Source organism: Petromyzon marinus, chromosome 8, assembly GCF_048934315.1.
Source record: "Petromyzon marinus isolate PM22_M1 ecotype Great Lakes invasive population chromosome 8, UKy_Petmar_22M1.pri1.0, whole genome shotgun sequence".
Lineage (NCBI taxonomy): Eukaryota > Metazoa > Chordata > Hyperoartia > Petromyzontiformes > Petromyzontidae > Petromyzon > Petromyzon marinus.
Genome location: NC_133674.1, coordinates 8,869,523 through 8,884,146, shown reverse-complemented (window position 1 = coordinate 8,884,146; position 14,624 = coordinate 8,869,523). Strand labels below are relative to the sequence as shown.

The window sequence follows — 14,624 nt, the reverse complement described above, 5'->3', positions numbered from 1 at the left end:
TTCGTATTAGTTTATTGTTTCCCTTCTACGTGACTTTACCGAAAGAACCAAGAATATGAATACCTGTTTTGTTGCCAGAAAAAAAGGGGAAAACCTATTCTCATATGTTGGTACTGGCAAAGGAGGTCCCATGATGAGGTGTTAAAGAATTTCAACATACATATGAGAGGGAACCAGAGTGCTCGGGGAAAACTGAAGCCTGCATGGGGGCGACACTCTATCTCATACAGAAGGGACAGATTATATTCGTCCGCACTTTTTCCGTACCGCATTCTTCTGGCGAGTAAGGGTATGGCACTCCGACGCTCATGGATTATAGGCATGTGCCACAACCTCATGGCCTGCTGGAGGGCAGTGCAACAAAATCTAATTGTTGTACTTCCCTCACCTCCCACGTGCACCAACCCGCACAGACCAACGTGATGAAGGACTGTATGGACAAATGACCCTCACTGCCTGCAGTGCATGGGAAGGTCCTCGTCCAGAAGTGGGCTATACAAGCACGTGGAATGTGCTTGCCCGTAAAGAAAATCTATTATCTGATTCAGTGAATTAGTGCATTGTCAGTGGGTGTGTCATAATGCACGCGATCTCAAGGTGAAACTGATTGCGATTCCGTTGTCTCCCGTGAGGTCGTGTCGAACCAGCATTGGTCCAGCGAGGATGCGAGTGGTGGAGCAGATAGCCTCTGGCTCGCTGTGACTTGATCAGACAGGATGAGGATGGCAGGGTGTGCATACTGACAACTGGCATAGGGATCACTGTGATGTGACATTTAAATTTTCCCGTTGAGAGGCAGTGAACTGTAAACTATAAATTATATAACAACTTGTCCACCCTGAGCCAAGGCTTTAATTATCCAAAATGTCCGAGCCGTGTGATGGTGGCTCAAGGCTTAAACATTTACAAACTGGTTTTCCAAGAATAAGCGCTGGTGAAATGGGTGCGCACAATGAACGTCTATGGTTATATTTTACGCGTCACACAAATGGCACACAAGCTTCGATGTTTTTTGTTTGTCACATGTGTGCTGGGCTGTCCCCTTTCCTGTTTGTACTACGTTGTTGTGCTGGTGATTATAACAGTCCACACACTTGAGCCGTACACTTGTATAAGTCCAACGTCACATTTTTCTCTCCAACCGCGATTCCTTTTCAATGCAAGTATGCATTTTGGCTTTTTTGCATTTCTGTTTCCTATTCTTTGGGGTGGCTAATGTGCGTCACGCCGTCTCCTCTCTGCATTTCCACAATAGCGCTCCCCGTCTGTGCGGTGACGCAGGAACCCCGCGCAATTAGCGTCAATCTCACATGAAAAGGAGGCATTTCGGTAACTTTCCAAAGAATGATCCGATTCAAAAATGGGAATATATTTTTTTGCAAGCCTCTTTAAAAGTCAAGATGCTCACCTTAAACCGCTGTCATAATTGAAGCAACCCATCCACTCCTTTGTTGCTAATATTAATCCCAAAACTTAACCCTCCGCCGTTGAAGATGCCTTGTTGCATAAGTCTCGCATTGCTTCGCTTGAGCCAAACATTTAACACAAGCATTTGAAACGCTTCTCTGAAACAACGCAGATGCTCAGACCAATGAGCAGCCGTACTCTTGGGTATTTTTCCGGTCATCAATAAGCCCAGCTGACATGTCGAGACAAAAAACAAAGTGGGTGAGGCATCGACTCCCCGTTCTAATATTTATTGCAGTGTTGAAAGTAACACGAGTGGCATGAGTTACACTCTGTGTAACAACTTACACAAGAATATACGCTTTGCTGACAGAGTGTGTATATATCTAAACATGGTGGGGTGGATGGTTGGTGCAATGGTTAGTGCACTGTATGACGAAACCGGGTGGCTTGAGTTCAATTCCCGGTCAAAGCTAAAATCAGTGGCAAGTGATATCTAAATCTGTTTTTGGGTTCCCTTCTTCCCCAGTCTGCAATGACCAGCATGGTGAAGTGTGGTCAAACTACCACGACGTAAGGTATGGGGAAGTCTTCATCTTGGAGTAGATTGACAAAGAGCTATATAAGTATTCCGTGGTTCATATAGGTACAGCATATAACGTATCATACATGAGTGATGTCCATTTTATATATGTATGTATGTTTAACTTCTTTCGCACCATATGTAACCAACCGTGCTAATCGGAGGTGCGTGGGAAGGACAACAAACTAAACACAAAAAGCAGTTCTAAAGTTACGAGTTTTCAATCTAGATTTAAAAGTGCATAGTTCCAGTGGCTTCCTAATATCGGAAGGAAGGGCATTCTAGATGGCCACTGAAGTACACAATCACTATTAGAAGCCCACTTCCTTTGGACGTGACCGTCCAACCGTCCATCCTAATATCGGAAGGAAGAGCATTCTAGACAACCGCTGAAGTGCACCATCACTATTAGAAGCCCACTTCCTTTGGACGTGACCGTCCATCCGTCCATCCCTCCGTCCATCCCTCCTTCTCTCCTACCTCTCCCTTCAGCCAGCTAGCCAGGGATCAACACTTTTTTTTCTAATATAGTATGATAGCACTGCCCACGTATTTGAGTAGGATCCATGGCTGAGTTGGAGGATGGGTAGGGGGCAAAGGTCTGACGTGAGCACGACGCACTAACCCAGCTCAACGATGTGGGATGCAGGCGATGCAGACGTGCGCCGTGATGTCACCACCACGCATACAAACTTGCCCACATGCTAGGAATCCAGCCAGGCAGGCATCTAGCCAGGCAGATATTCATCCAGCCGGCAAAACTTTTTTCGATGTACAATATGATAGTGCAGATTAAACCCTCATTGGACTGTATCATAAACTCAGTGAAAATAATTAAATTCATGTTCTCTGTTCGTACGTATATAATTTTGTCGTGAATTGTGAATTATTAATACAACTCTTAATGGTTATGATGGTAATCAGTAAATAATAACCGAGAGTATGCATTAAAATTCTTAAGCGTATGTCTGACATTCACACTTATGTGTAAAGTGTATGTATATATGACACTCATAATTTATGCACAGTTCTTTTTATTTTCATGGGTGTTTTTTCCAAGAAATTATATATACGAAGACATGGCTATTTTTAGAAATTGGTTAAAATCCAACTGGGATGTCCCTATTGGGCCAATGAGTGTGTTACACACTGAGAAGCGGGTTACACTAGGCTACCTTGCCAGGAAAAGTATGCAAAACCAGTTTTGCTAAATTCGCAGCAGCATTTTTGCATTGATGCGCAAACGCTTAAAGGCTGAGATGGATAACCGAAGGTGCGTATGGGTTTTTTCTTCTTTTTCTCCAGGAAGTCGTTTGGGTTTTTTTCTTGTCAAACACACAGGACACAGCTATAGCCATGCACAGTTGCTTTCCTTTGTTAAGTGCAAATGATGCTTCCCATCACTGTGCTTGTAACCAAAAGGCAAAGGCAGCAAGCGCCACGTGATAGGGATATTTTTTTATTCTTTATATATATTTTTTTATGACACCAGAGCCCAAATACAGAACGCGCACATCAGGGAGGAACAAAACCAGGCCACTTACGAGCAACAAACTCGGGATAGGACCGGCAAAATGTGACTGGGCTCGCTGCCCTACTCTCGTATGGAGCTGACGATTGGGAACATGGTGTTTTTAAGGGAGGGGTAGATGAGGAGAGGAAGGGTGAAGAATGTAGTGATAGTGATATTTTATCACTGCCCCTCTTCAATGGGCGCCAGCGGTGGTCTTGTGGCTCCAAGTTGGGGAAAAGTAAAGTCCCGCCATGGGTGTTCGAATCTCAGGTGATAACGCGTGCGGGTGGATTCACTGAGAAACTGGAATGCGTTGTCAGTGGCTTCATCATCAACAATGCTCTCTCACATAGAGATCCACAAACTCGTACAGAGACCCATAGACTCACATAGAGATCCATTGAGAATCTGGAATGCTCTGGCAGTGGCTTTCGGGGCTTTATCATCACGGCTGTCTCCCACAGATGGGCACACACAGCCTACGCTTCTTCCCAGGTGAACTGCACTGATGCAGCATCATCATCACGTTTGCCTTAGTTTTCCTATTATTAATTAGACCACCTGCACACATTGTCACCTGAGACTGGAAATTCCAAAGCAGACGCTGTTGCCCCCTCAACAAGGAGCCACTTCTATCACTGGGGAGTGCATCTCATGGATCATGCATTGTCCACCACTGCTCTCATGCTCGCTCGGTCGGCAGCATTTTAACCTGGGTCGAACACACATTTTTTGCCATTGAATTTCCTTTGAAAAGAGAGTAGTGAAAGGAATGCGTATTGTTGATATACGATAGCGCTTTATGACAATCTGTAGCCAATGACATAGTTTCACTATACTTTTAGAGTCCAATTTTCTACCAGTGTAGCATTGGTGTGGGAGTGTGGTAATACCGCCGTGACTTTTTGCATTATACAAAACCATCACCAGTTCCTGAAGAAGTGCATTGAGGTACTCTTGTCTTCGGGTCACCATCAACCACAATGCAGGACCCACAATGCACTTCTTCAGGAACAGCTGATGGTGTTTGCACAAGGCACAAAGGCTCAGTGCATTTTACACAGTTTTGCAATATTGTTTAAAACTTGTGGTTTTCCAGCATGCATTATTTTTCATTACGATGTGTTTTTACGATATTTACAGGTTAGAGTACTTACGTGACTTGCAGAATTCCCAATCGTGTTTTACATGCATTTTCATAATGAGATACACACACACACTGGTTGCATAATACAAACATGAGTTATGCACCATTAATGTGCATGCAGTGAAAATATAAATACTGGAATTACGATTAACAAAATTCACAGTATCACTATACATAGAATTCACATCACTGTGCCTTACACCAAGGCCTTGAAGGCGGCGTGAGTGCCAGGTGTTTATGTCAAGGCCGATTTTAACTGTTTTTCACCTATATGGTCATTGTTAAGCAACTCTGGTCAGTGTTAACCCTATACACGGTCAGCTATTAAACAGTAATAGTTACTATAGCTTGGTATCCAACTCTGTAACCGTTGTAACTGTTGCTCTGTATCACGTAACACATGCTCACATACTTGCACAAATACACGAAAGAGCCCTGTGGCCAGAGTTCAAATATCCCTTAAAAAGCCCTGGTTCATGGTTGCTTAGGTACACAAACACTCCGAGTGCCCGCGCTCCATCGCCTTTATATTTGGCCTTTGTCTCTCAAAGGGAGGACACGGTGCAAGGGAATGGCAGAACCGTAATGGCAGCTGTCAATGGCGTGCCCAGCAAGCATGCGTGCCGTGCCAACCAGAACCCTCTGGTTAAAGCCACGTGTGCCCTCTCTTCAAAGCGTTTGGTGCTGCCTCCTTCTTGGGAACATTGAGGAATCAATCTTTAATCTATTTAGGCATTTATTTATTATCACTATGCAAGGGGAAAAATGTCTCTTGGAAATTTTGAACGTGATTTTTGCTGTGAGATTTAGTGGGGCGGAGGGGGTGGGGGTTTCCTAGCTCTTAAGTATCTTTTTGGTTTTATTTATCCAAATTATATTCCATATGTGCTATTGGCATGATTCAATGGCGCATACATTCTCATTTGAGAAGCTGGCGGTGAGCAGTGTCACCATGCCTTTACATGTGAGAGAACGGCCCTATAAGATGACATCACCTCCTTCTAAAGTCACTGCAAGAGGCCACTTTATCCCCATCAGGAGCGCACACACACTTTGTATATTCCCCGAAGTAATTGCATGTCAAGTTAATTACATGTCAATCATATCAACATTTTTAATTCTCAGAGCTGGAATATGCTAAATCAAATGACAACCGATGTTTGACGTGATGGGTTAATTGACCGGGCTGATGCCATCGACTCACTCGTCGCACGAGAGAGAGCCGTGTTTGATCGTCGTGGGCTGCTGAAATTCAGATTCAAACTCGGGATCTCAGTGGTGGCAGCTCAGTGCTGTCTAATACAATGCCAGCCGCCTCAAGCCACATGGACACCTTGATCCTAGTTAGCGAAAAAACTGTGCCAGTCACGTTCTCAATTCGTATTAACAAATAATTTAGCATTATTGTATTAATCTCTCTGTGGGAAGCTTACAGCTAGTACAAGATTTTCTCCATTCTCATGCACAAAACTTTAGTTTTAATTGTCTCAATGAATGCTGATGTCTTTTGTTCACTCGTGTGTATTTTATTTAATTAAATTTGGACACAAATTGCTCTGTCATGTTTTTTTTACAGATAATGGGAGAAACTAACACTCACATCACGTGGCCATCAAAGTTGAAAATCGGAGCCAAGTCAAAAAAAGGTACGAGTGTTTTTTCTTCCCTACTGCTTCATCATAAAGTGTATCGAATCATCGTGGCCACTCTGATAGCTTTGCAAGACATTTACATATAATGAATGGTAATTGTTTTTATTTAATTAAATTCGTCCCCCATGACTGTTGCCCCATTGTCTGGTAATGTGCGTCTCTGGATACATTTCCATTAAAGGTGTGGTGACAACAAGTATTGTCACTGCGAGGCCATTAGTGAAGATGATTTTGCATTATTTTTTGGGCCCTTGTCGAAGTGTTTGATATCTGCTCAGGTTTCCGTCCTTCCCCCTGCACACAGATGAGATGCTGAGGGACCATGTGGCAAATGCATACCTGACGACTTTTAAAGAGCTACACAGAGGCCCATTTTTAACCCAGTCCCCCTGACAGCAATTATCACTTTATTTAAACACGGTGCTCCTGGGGCCCCACCTTCCCTGGTGGGACTCGGGGCCGTGAGAGGAAGCGGCCACCAGACACATAATTGCATGATCATTTGTGGCCTCACTTCCAGCCACTCTGGCTGCCACTGACAAGGCCTCCATTGTATTACAATGGGTCAGCCAACCACACTATCGGAATGTGCCTCAGCTCACACACATATACGCACACAACCACACAAAGACACAACTCCCCCCCCCGCCACCCTCCCCGTTTCGTCTGCATAGACTGTTAGGGCAAGGGTTGTTAGCGAGCACCTATTAAGGCTGGCATGGCGCCCAAGGGGGTCGTGATGTCAGCATCATGCCCAGTTACCATTGTCTGCCCACTGATGATCTTTACATTCTGCACCTGGTACTCATTTAAGGATGAGTACCAGGATAGTTTCAGATAAGCAATCTCCAGTGATGTAAGCCATTAGTAGCTGCGATCGTAGCGGAGTGCTTAAACTACTGTGCTCACACTCTGTGCTCACACATGCATGCACGTGCGCAAACACATGTCTAATTACATTGTAAACATTGATTTCACATATGCAAACTTAATGAGGACAGGCTGTCAGAGTATGCATTGATTTCTCATCTATTTATTCAGGATGTGTTTTCCACAGCGATTTTAATGATTCACGCATACATGCGGTGGCGCTCGGAACCCGGTGAGCTGAATTAAGTTCCCGGCCACGAATAGCATGAGCGGTCAATGATTATATTTATCCGAACTGGTGCTGGACCTCCCTTTTAACAAACTAATTCTGTCTATCGTGGTGAAATATTATTAAACAATCCCTTTGTCTGAAACGTCTCGGAAAGGCTTCATCCAACAACGGATTGATTAAGGGCTCTAGATTGAAATAATTAAATGCTGACTTAAAACTGCACATATAAAAAATTACAGCCATGTTCGCAAACGCAGACATGCTCCCACACCAAAGGTAACCTGCTGACACACGCACTCATGAATACTTACGCACACCTGCATGCACGCCTGTGTAAATATAGTGTGCGGACTTTACTGTGGCATGGCCGATGGAATTCCCCAGGTACGCAGGTAGATTATGCATAGACTCTCTCACACACACACACGCCTGCATTGTGGGCCGACTGCATGGCTATGACAGGGTGTGGTGCGGACCACAATGTACAGAATCTGTGCCTTTGTCTGGTGATTGGCAGAAGCCACCAAACTTGACATTGTCGAAGCCGTGCCGACACCTCCGGTGTTCCACTCAGCTGGAAGAGCTGCGTTATTTAACCCTCGCTTAGAACACCCGCCTCCATTTATACCTTACGGTCGACAGATGAGCATAAAACACTGATTAACTAAACTTTGTCCGCGTGGGATTAGGAGGCGCTGCGATGTCTCTGTAGCGCCGCGCGCACACACACACACGTGTCTGCGAGATCCTTGCCAGGACTTGGAAGGAGTGCCGCCCTCATCGTGTAACCGAGACGCGCACTCCTCGATGGGGCTGAATGCCGATGCGAGCAATCCTTCGCTCGTTTGGATAAACCGATAATAGCCCCCGATTATATATATTTCACATGTTTCTGATTATTTTGCTGAGTGATGACCTTTATACAAAACAGGTGAGGGCTAATTGAAATACTTCACCACACTGCTCAGTGTGGGTTGGTGAAGGGTGGGTTGGGGGGGAGGGGTTGAGGGGGATAGGCCCATTTAGATATGACTCTCCATTGATGTTTGCCATGGCTGGGAATCAAACTTAGATGGCCTGGTTCATAGAACACTGCACTAACCACTGCACCACCACTCCATTACTTTTTAAGCCACCATAAATTCGCTTTTCGTACACGATTTTAATATGAATTCAACAAATCTGACAATATCTTAATTACTGCATTCACTCCACTAATTCGCATATTTATGGCCTATCAGCACGCATTTCCTTTGCGTTAATACCCACAATTGTATTATAAATCCCGTTTCGCTGAGCTCATTGTACAAGGAGTAAAAATACAATTATGTTCCGGCCTCATTCGGTAAATATATTGTGTAGGCAGTAGCCATGCTGAGCCTTCCCTGTGTAGGGTGGTGCTCATATTGAGCAGAGACCCCTGTGCATGACAACCATGCAAGGGGTGTAAGCCAGGGCTTATTTTCAGCAGGGTCAGTCAGGGATCAGTGACCCGGCACACCGCATCCAGTATACCTCTCACTATCGCTATGGTTACAAGTCACGTGGCACCTACTCAATTCAAGCAGCGACCTATAAAAAAAATCATCCGGCACACCACACCCAGCATACTTATTGCCATAACTTTGGTTGCTAATCGCACCACACCTACTCTGGTATACCAGCGAGCCATTGAATGTTTATTGAAAACGTAAGCAACTGCGCACAGCCATGCCCGTCACCCGGTCTGATCGAACGGCCATAGCTTATCACTCACGCTGTCAACTGTGGCGCTGCGATGAGAGAAAGGGGAGGGGGGGGGATTAGAGCGATCGTCCGACACAGCGTGCTCCCAGAACTAATACACAGCCGTGTTTTTCGCAAGGCAAAGAATTCCTCCTGCCTCTCGGGCCGTAGGAGGGGAATGCATTCCTTCGGTGATTTCTTCTGAGCCACTTTTGCGGCCAGATAGGAGAGACAAATTATGACTATTGTTACGAACAAAAAAATGCACTCCCATCTAGGCTGTGCAGTCTGTACGTGTTTGTGCATTACTACTATAATGAGCCAAGAATGTCTGTCTGTGTGTCCCGCGCGTGACGTCACTCCACATGCCGCACCCCCCCCCCCCCAAGTCATTAATATTCATGAGCGGGTGGGCTTTTACACTCATGCAGAAGAAGGTTGAGTGGAAAGACATTTTTTCGCAAATTCGCATTAAGTTTGACGTTTCTTTATTGAAAGTGAAGCTAATAAATAATTATACACAGCAACAAAGTGGATTTGGTGTCTGTATTTCTTCAGCACTTCAGACAAAAGGTAAGTCTAATTTATGCTTCTACATTATGGTAAAAGACATTTCTCAGTGATTTTCCAGATATTGTATCGATTTCAAATTTATTTCAACCCCAGTGACCGAAAGCAGAAGAGAATAAAGTATCAGAGCAGTGAATTTGAACAGTGCTACATTGACATGAAGTGAGGTGTTGTATTACGTAGTTTCGTGCAAGATTCACTGCCATTAAATTTGCACAAGATACAATTATACTCAGCTCAATTTTTTCGTAAATATTACAGCTTCCGTCCTTTGACGGGCAAATAAGCTAGTATATAATCATAAGAAATAACACGAATAATTGAAAACAGCAGTTTGCCGTGCTCAAAATCTATTTAACCAGTACAAATTAATGTCTATGAACTGTCTTTGGAAATGTTACCTGTTCAATATACAGGGTGTCCATAAAGGTAAAATATCTGAGATCATTATGATGAGATAGTACTCTTAGCCATATTGATACTCCACAGACACACAAACTTGAACTTTTTATTATCTATGCACAAACACGTACAGACTAAATGGGAGCGCATTTTTTTTCATAACAATATTCATCACCGTGGCATTTGTAACGTCCATCGTCACTAGATTTGTCCCCGGTGTGCACCAACATCTCGAAAGGCATGATATTGAATGCTTCTGATGTTATGTTGCTCTTGTAGATTACTCAAGATTTTTAATGTAAGAATGGGCCATACCTTTATGAACGCCCTGCACTTGCAATACACACTATATTAATACACCGCAGATCTTGGGCAATTGTTGGTGCCGGCTCACCGCCTGGCTGCCATCCCGCATGTGGTTCCTTGTGCCTCCGAGTCGCTCTCTCCTCGAGAGCGAGCGATCACAAGTCAAATACATGATTATCATTACTAGAAGCACAGTAAATACCCACCATAGTACCCATTTGCACGAATCGTGTTTGTAGCTGTCAAGGTAAAAACACGCACGCACACAGTTCTTGCCCAAGCACACCAAAGTGTAAATGTATGCGTTAGCACCGCGCCAATTCACGCGTTACAATAGCGGACTGAATGGCTGTCTGGAAGAAGAGGAGCAGTGTGGAGACTCAGCCTAAGCTGGCTATAGTAGGGTTCACTGCGCACAGCAAGCTGATGCGCACGCACGCGCACACGCACGCTGTATATATGCGACGATGGTGACGACGGTGACGGCGGTGAGGAGGAGAGGAAGGATCTGCATGCCAAGCATAGCTGCTGTAGCTGCCGCAGAGAGGGCATCGGTTGACACGGCAAGGGGCAACGCCGGGTGACAGATTCACACAGAACCATATGCCCTCTGTTAACGTCATTTTGCGATAGCCCAGCAGCCAAGCCTCCTGCGTTTAGCCCAACATGTGTGTACGTGGGTTATTGGCTAGGTGGCTCATTCGACTCACAATGGAAAGATTTACGAGTTAAAAACCCAGTTGCGGGTTGGCCCGGCTCATCATCACCCTCCGCCGGGATAGATAAAATGAAGACCATTTTGTATTTTGTGATGGGGAAGCAGTGGCAGAGTTGTTAGCGCACTGCATTATATATAGAAACCTGGTTGCATGGATGGTTAACATTTTCTTCATTCAAGTTTACGGATTTCCATCTCCAATCCAGTTTACATAAATGCCTTCTGCTGTTATCTATTTTATAGCTGTGAATTACTGACAAAGTAATGTTTAATTGTCTGACTCCCCTTGAAATGTATTAGGGGAGTCAGATAGAAATGATACTACATTTTCACTGATGGAAAGAACGACTGTACAAATGAGCCATAACAAATGAGAATTCAATTCATTTTAGATAAAAAAGAATCGTTTCTCACGTGTAATTGTGACTCAATCATGACAGTTAATACAATTGTAGAAAGAGGGAGGCAATCATTACATGTGTAATACATCCAGTGTCAAGCGTGTACAGCGTAACATATAAATGGTTATGGATCTCACAGCTATATACTTACATCATACTGCAATATTTTATTTATTTAATCTTTTACACAACGAGGGAAGATCCCAGGCAGTCAGACTCTACCCATCTATGTGATCCCACCTTTTCACATGCTCCCAAACACGCACACACGCATACACAACATTCACTGTGCGGTGTTGTATTACATACAAGAGCACACCGGCTGAGTCAGCGGAGCCTCGCTGTTTAGAATGCAGCTTAACAACAAAAAAAAGACAGAATTTACAAATGAAGGCGCTGTTTGGAGCCTGTCGTCCGCATGAAACCCCCCTTGTTCAACCCCTGCGGTCGTCATTGCATTTGACCCCGTTGAATCGCCGGCTCCCCCATTTTTTGTTTTGCTCTGGATTCGTGCGGCAGACCCGTGTCTTATTTGTTTTATCTGATCAGCGCCACTAAAAAATATGCCCCCGTTCTTTTGTTGTTGTTGTTGCAAATGAGAAGGGCAGTGACGGACGCGATCGTAGCAAGGTCGCCACCGTTGGTTTGGACAGGGCCACCTACCCGGCCGACAAGTGTGTTTCATTTGACGGGGCTCATCAGAGAGGCAACACGCAAGCATACGTGGCCAAAAGCACTGGAATTTATATTGCCTGCAACACAAATAGCCGCGAGGTTGTTGTCTTTTTTTCTGCAGTTTATATTCCGCATTTAATGAAAGTGCTTTTCTCTGCGTCGTCGTAACCACTGGCTGTAGGAACCGACAAGCAAAAGCTTTCCGAATGATCACACCATACGTGGCTCTGGCTTCATGCCATTTGTCTGCTGCGGGCAATGAATCTTTATCTTTGTATATTTTGAATGTACATCGTGCATTTGAGATGTTTTCTCTCTCTCTCTCTGGAGGATAACGACAACATCTGGTTTTACGTCTTCGTTCATTTCTAACCCCCTCCTAGTTCGTGTGCGTGGGCACCCACCTAAGGCGTCAGGACCTTGCAGGTTCAGTGACTTTTTCCACTTGTTCCGTGTTTCTTTTTAATTTCAAGAGCTTTTTATGTGTGCAAACATGTTGCCAATGACGACGGTTGCCAGGATACGGCCAAGGGCCCAGCCACTATTCTACAGGCAGTGGCTGGGCCTGGTGGGATAGCCTGCAAGGTAGTCAGTGCTTCAAGCACTCGACAATATTATACCCTCCTCGCAAGCATTACCAAAACAGAAACACTGCGGTAAAATTTCTTAAAATACACACATCTACATAATCATTGCATTCATGAGGCGGCATAAGAAAAATCGCGCAGGCTGATTACCTTGATTTATGTAAAGTGGGTTGTTTGCTGATTGCATGAAAAAAAAACATTCTGTCGACGTAAATGGAAGTTCATAAAACCTATGCATGTTTATTTTAATATGATACACGCCGTGCCGAATATCGGCACAAAGCAGCCATCAAAAACATGATTTAAAGTGGAGCCAGCTGTGTACACAATGGCTGCGTTTGGAGGCACGGGCATTATATTAATGTGTGGATTCGCTGGAGCCAGAGGCTGAACTGCTACCTCTGGAATTCTTATCTGAGAAAGGACGAGTTGAAGAGATCAGATTGGTGGGAGGAGGCTTGGAGCCTAGAGTGATGGTTGGGCATGGGTGCAGGGTGAGTCGGTTGTACTCTAAAGCAACTTTGTGTTTTAAAAAAAAACACACAAAAAAATCACCAGACACAAAAGCACGAGGAGTGCTGCGTTCCTAAGGAAAATCTCCCGGGGAACCCAAACGCTCCCCACTGGAATTCCTTTGACACGAGCTGACGGCAACATTACCAGCGACAGAAGACAAATGTGCTAACCTTTAATTCTGCCAAGAACGGGGATTGAGAAGACACCAGGGTGCAGTAATGAAGAGCAGGGGGAGGCCATGCGGGAGTGTATACGGCACCCGCGACCCACGCACAGATATCCGTGGTTGTGCACCAGTCCGGCCGTGTCGATTGGAGCTATTTGAGCCGCTTGCCAACTTCACCCTCCTTAGGATTCCACTTGGGAACCACCGTGCACGGTTGTGTCCAACAGGCTATCGTGTGTGATGGGAAAGCACGCCTTTTGCCCTAGCTTTGTGAAGATAAGAATATTTTATGCATTTTTTTATCATTTGGCAGTATATATATAAATACCATGTTTTTGTTGTAGATATTAATTTGATAAAATAATCATTTTCAGTCGCTTTGTCAATCCATTGCTCTGGATGCAGGCACTCCCCACGATGTGTTGTTGGTCTTGGGGGTCATTTAACCAGGACAGGTTCAGATAGCACTCACCACTCATGTGTTCCATAGCCAGGAGTGAAACTCAGGTGACCGGATTTGTAGAGCAGCGCGCTAAACCACTGGGTACTGCTCCACCCCCAACGTACTGCTGATTCATCGTTTTTAACCCAAACAAACAAACTTAATACACTTCGTATTCTCAGCCGTGAACTGCTCCGCTGCGTATAATATATGCAAAGTCAATATGTAAAGAAATCCAGCGCATGCTGCCCTAAGATTTTTGTTTTTTTTATCTTACCCTTCATCATGTACGGCCCTATAACATTTTGTTTTAAACAGACATAAAGATGTCAGATACCTAGAGATTTCACGCAAACATTCTTTATCAGTCACGATTGCTCCGATTGTAAACCGACAAAGCTATGCCAAGCCAGAGCTGCTGTAAAATTGCGCGCTGCAGGGGTCTGAATGGGTCTTGCGATCGGCATTCAACTGCCGGCTCCGTTCGGTGTTTCCAGGGACGAGCAGAAACTTAAAACGGTTCGGATAAACCTCCGTTTATAGTCACTCAAAACTCGTTTGTTGCCCCATCGGCTTGGCCAGTAACACACATCTGCACCGAGCAGGACAACAGCAATGAAACGTTTAATTAGCCTTCTGACAAAAGTGTGCACTGAGTGTGCCAACCATAAGACAGGACGGGCAGCCGGGACGCCTAAGCTGCGTGTAGCAC

The 14,624-nt window shown here is 44.7% G+C and overlaps 1 protein-coding gene across 2 annotated transcripts in view; it reads left to right on the top strand.

Annotated features, from left to right (window-relative positions):
• The window catches only part of BICC1 (BicC family RNA binding protein 1), a 104,752-nt gene that overhangs the window by 40,671 nt on the left and 49,457 nt on the right, over positions 1 to 14,624 (top strand). For both annotated transcript variants that reach the window (XM_032949601.2, XM_032949602.2), the window contains exon 3: positions 6,227 to 6,296. In XM_032949601.2, the coding sequence (XP_032805492.2) occupies positions 6,227 to 6,296 (70 nt within the window). The remainder of the gene's footprint in view (positions 1 to 6,226; positions 6,297 to 14,624) is intronic.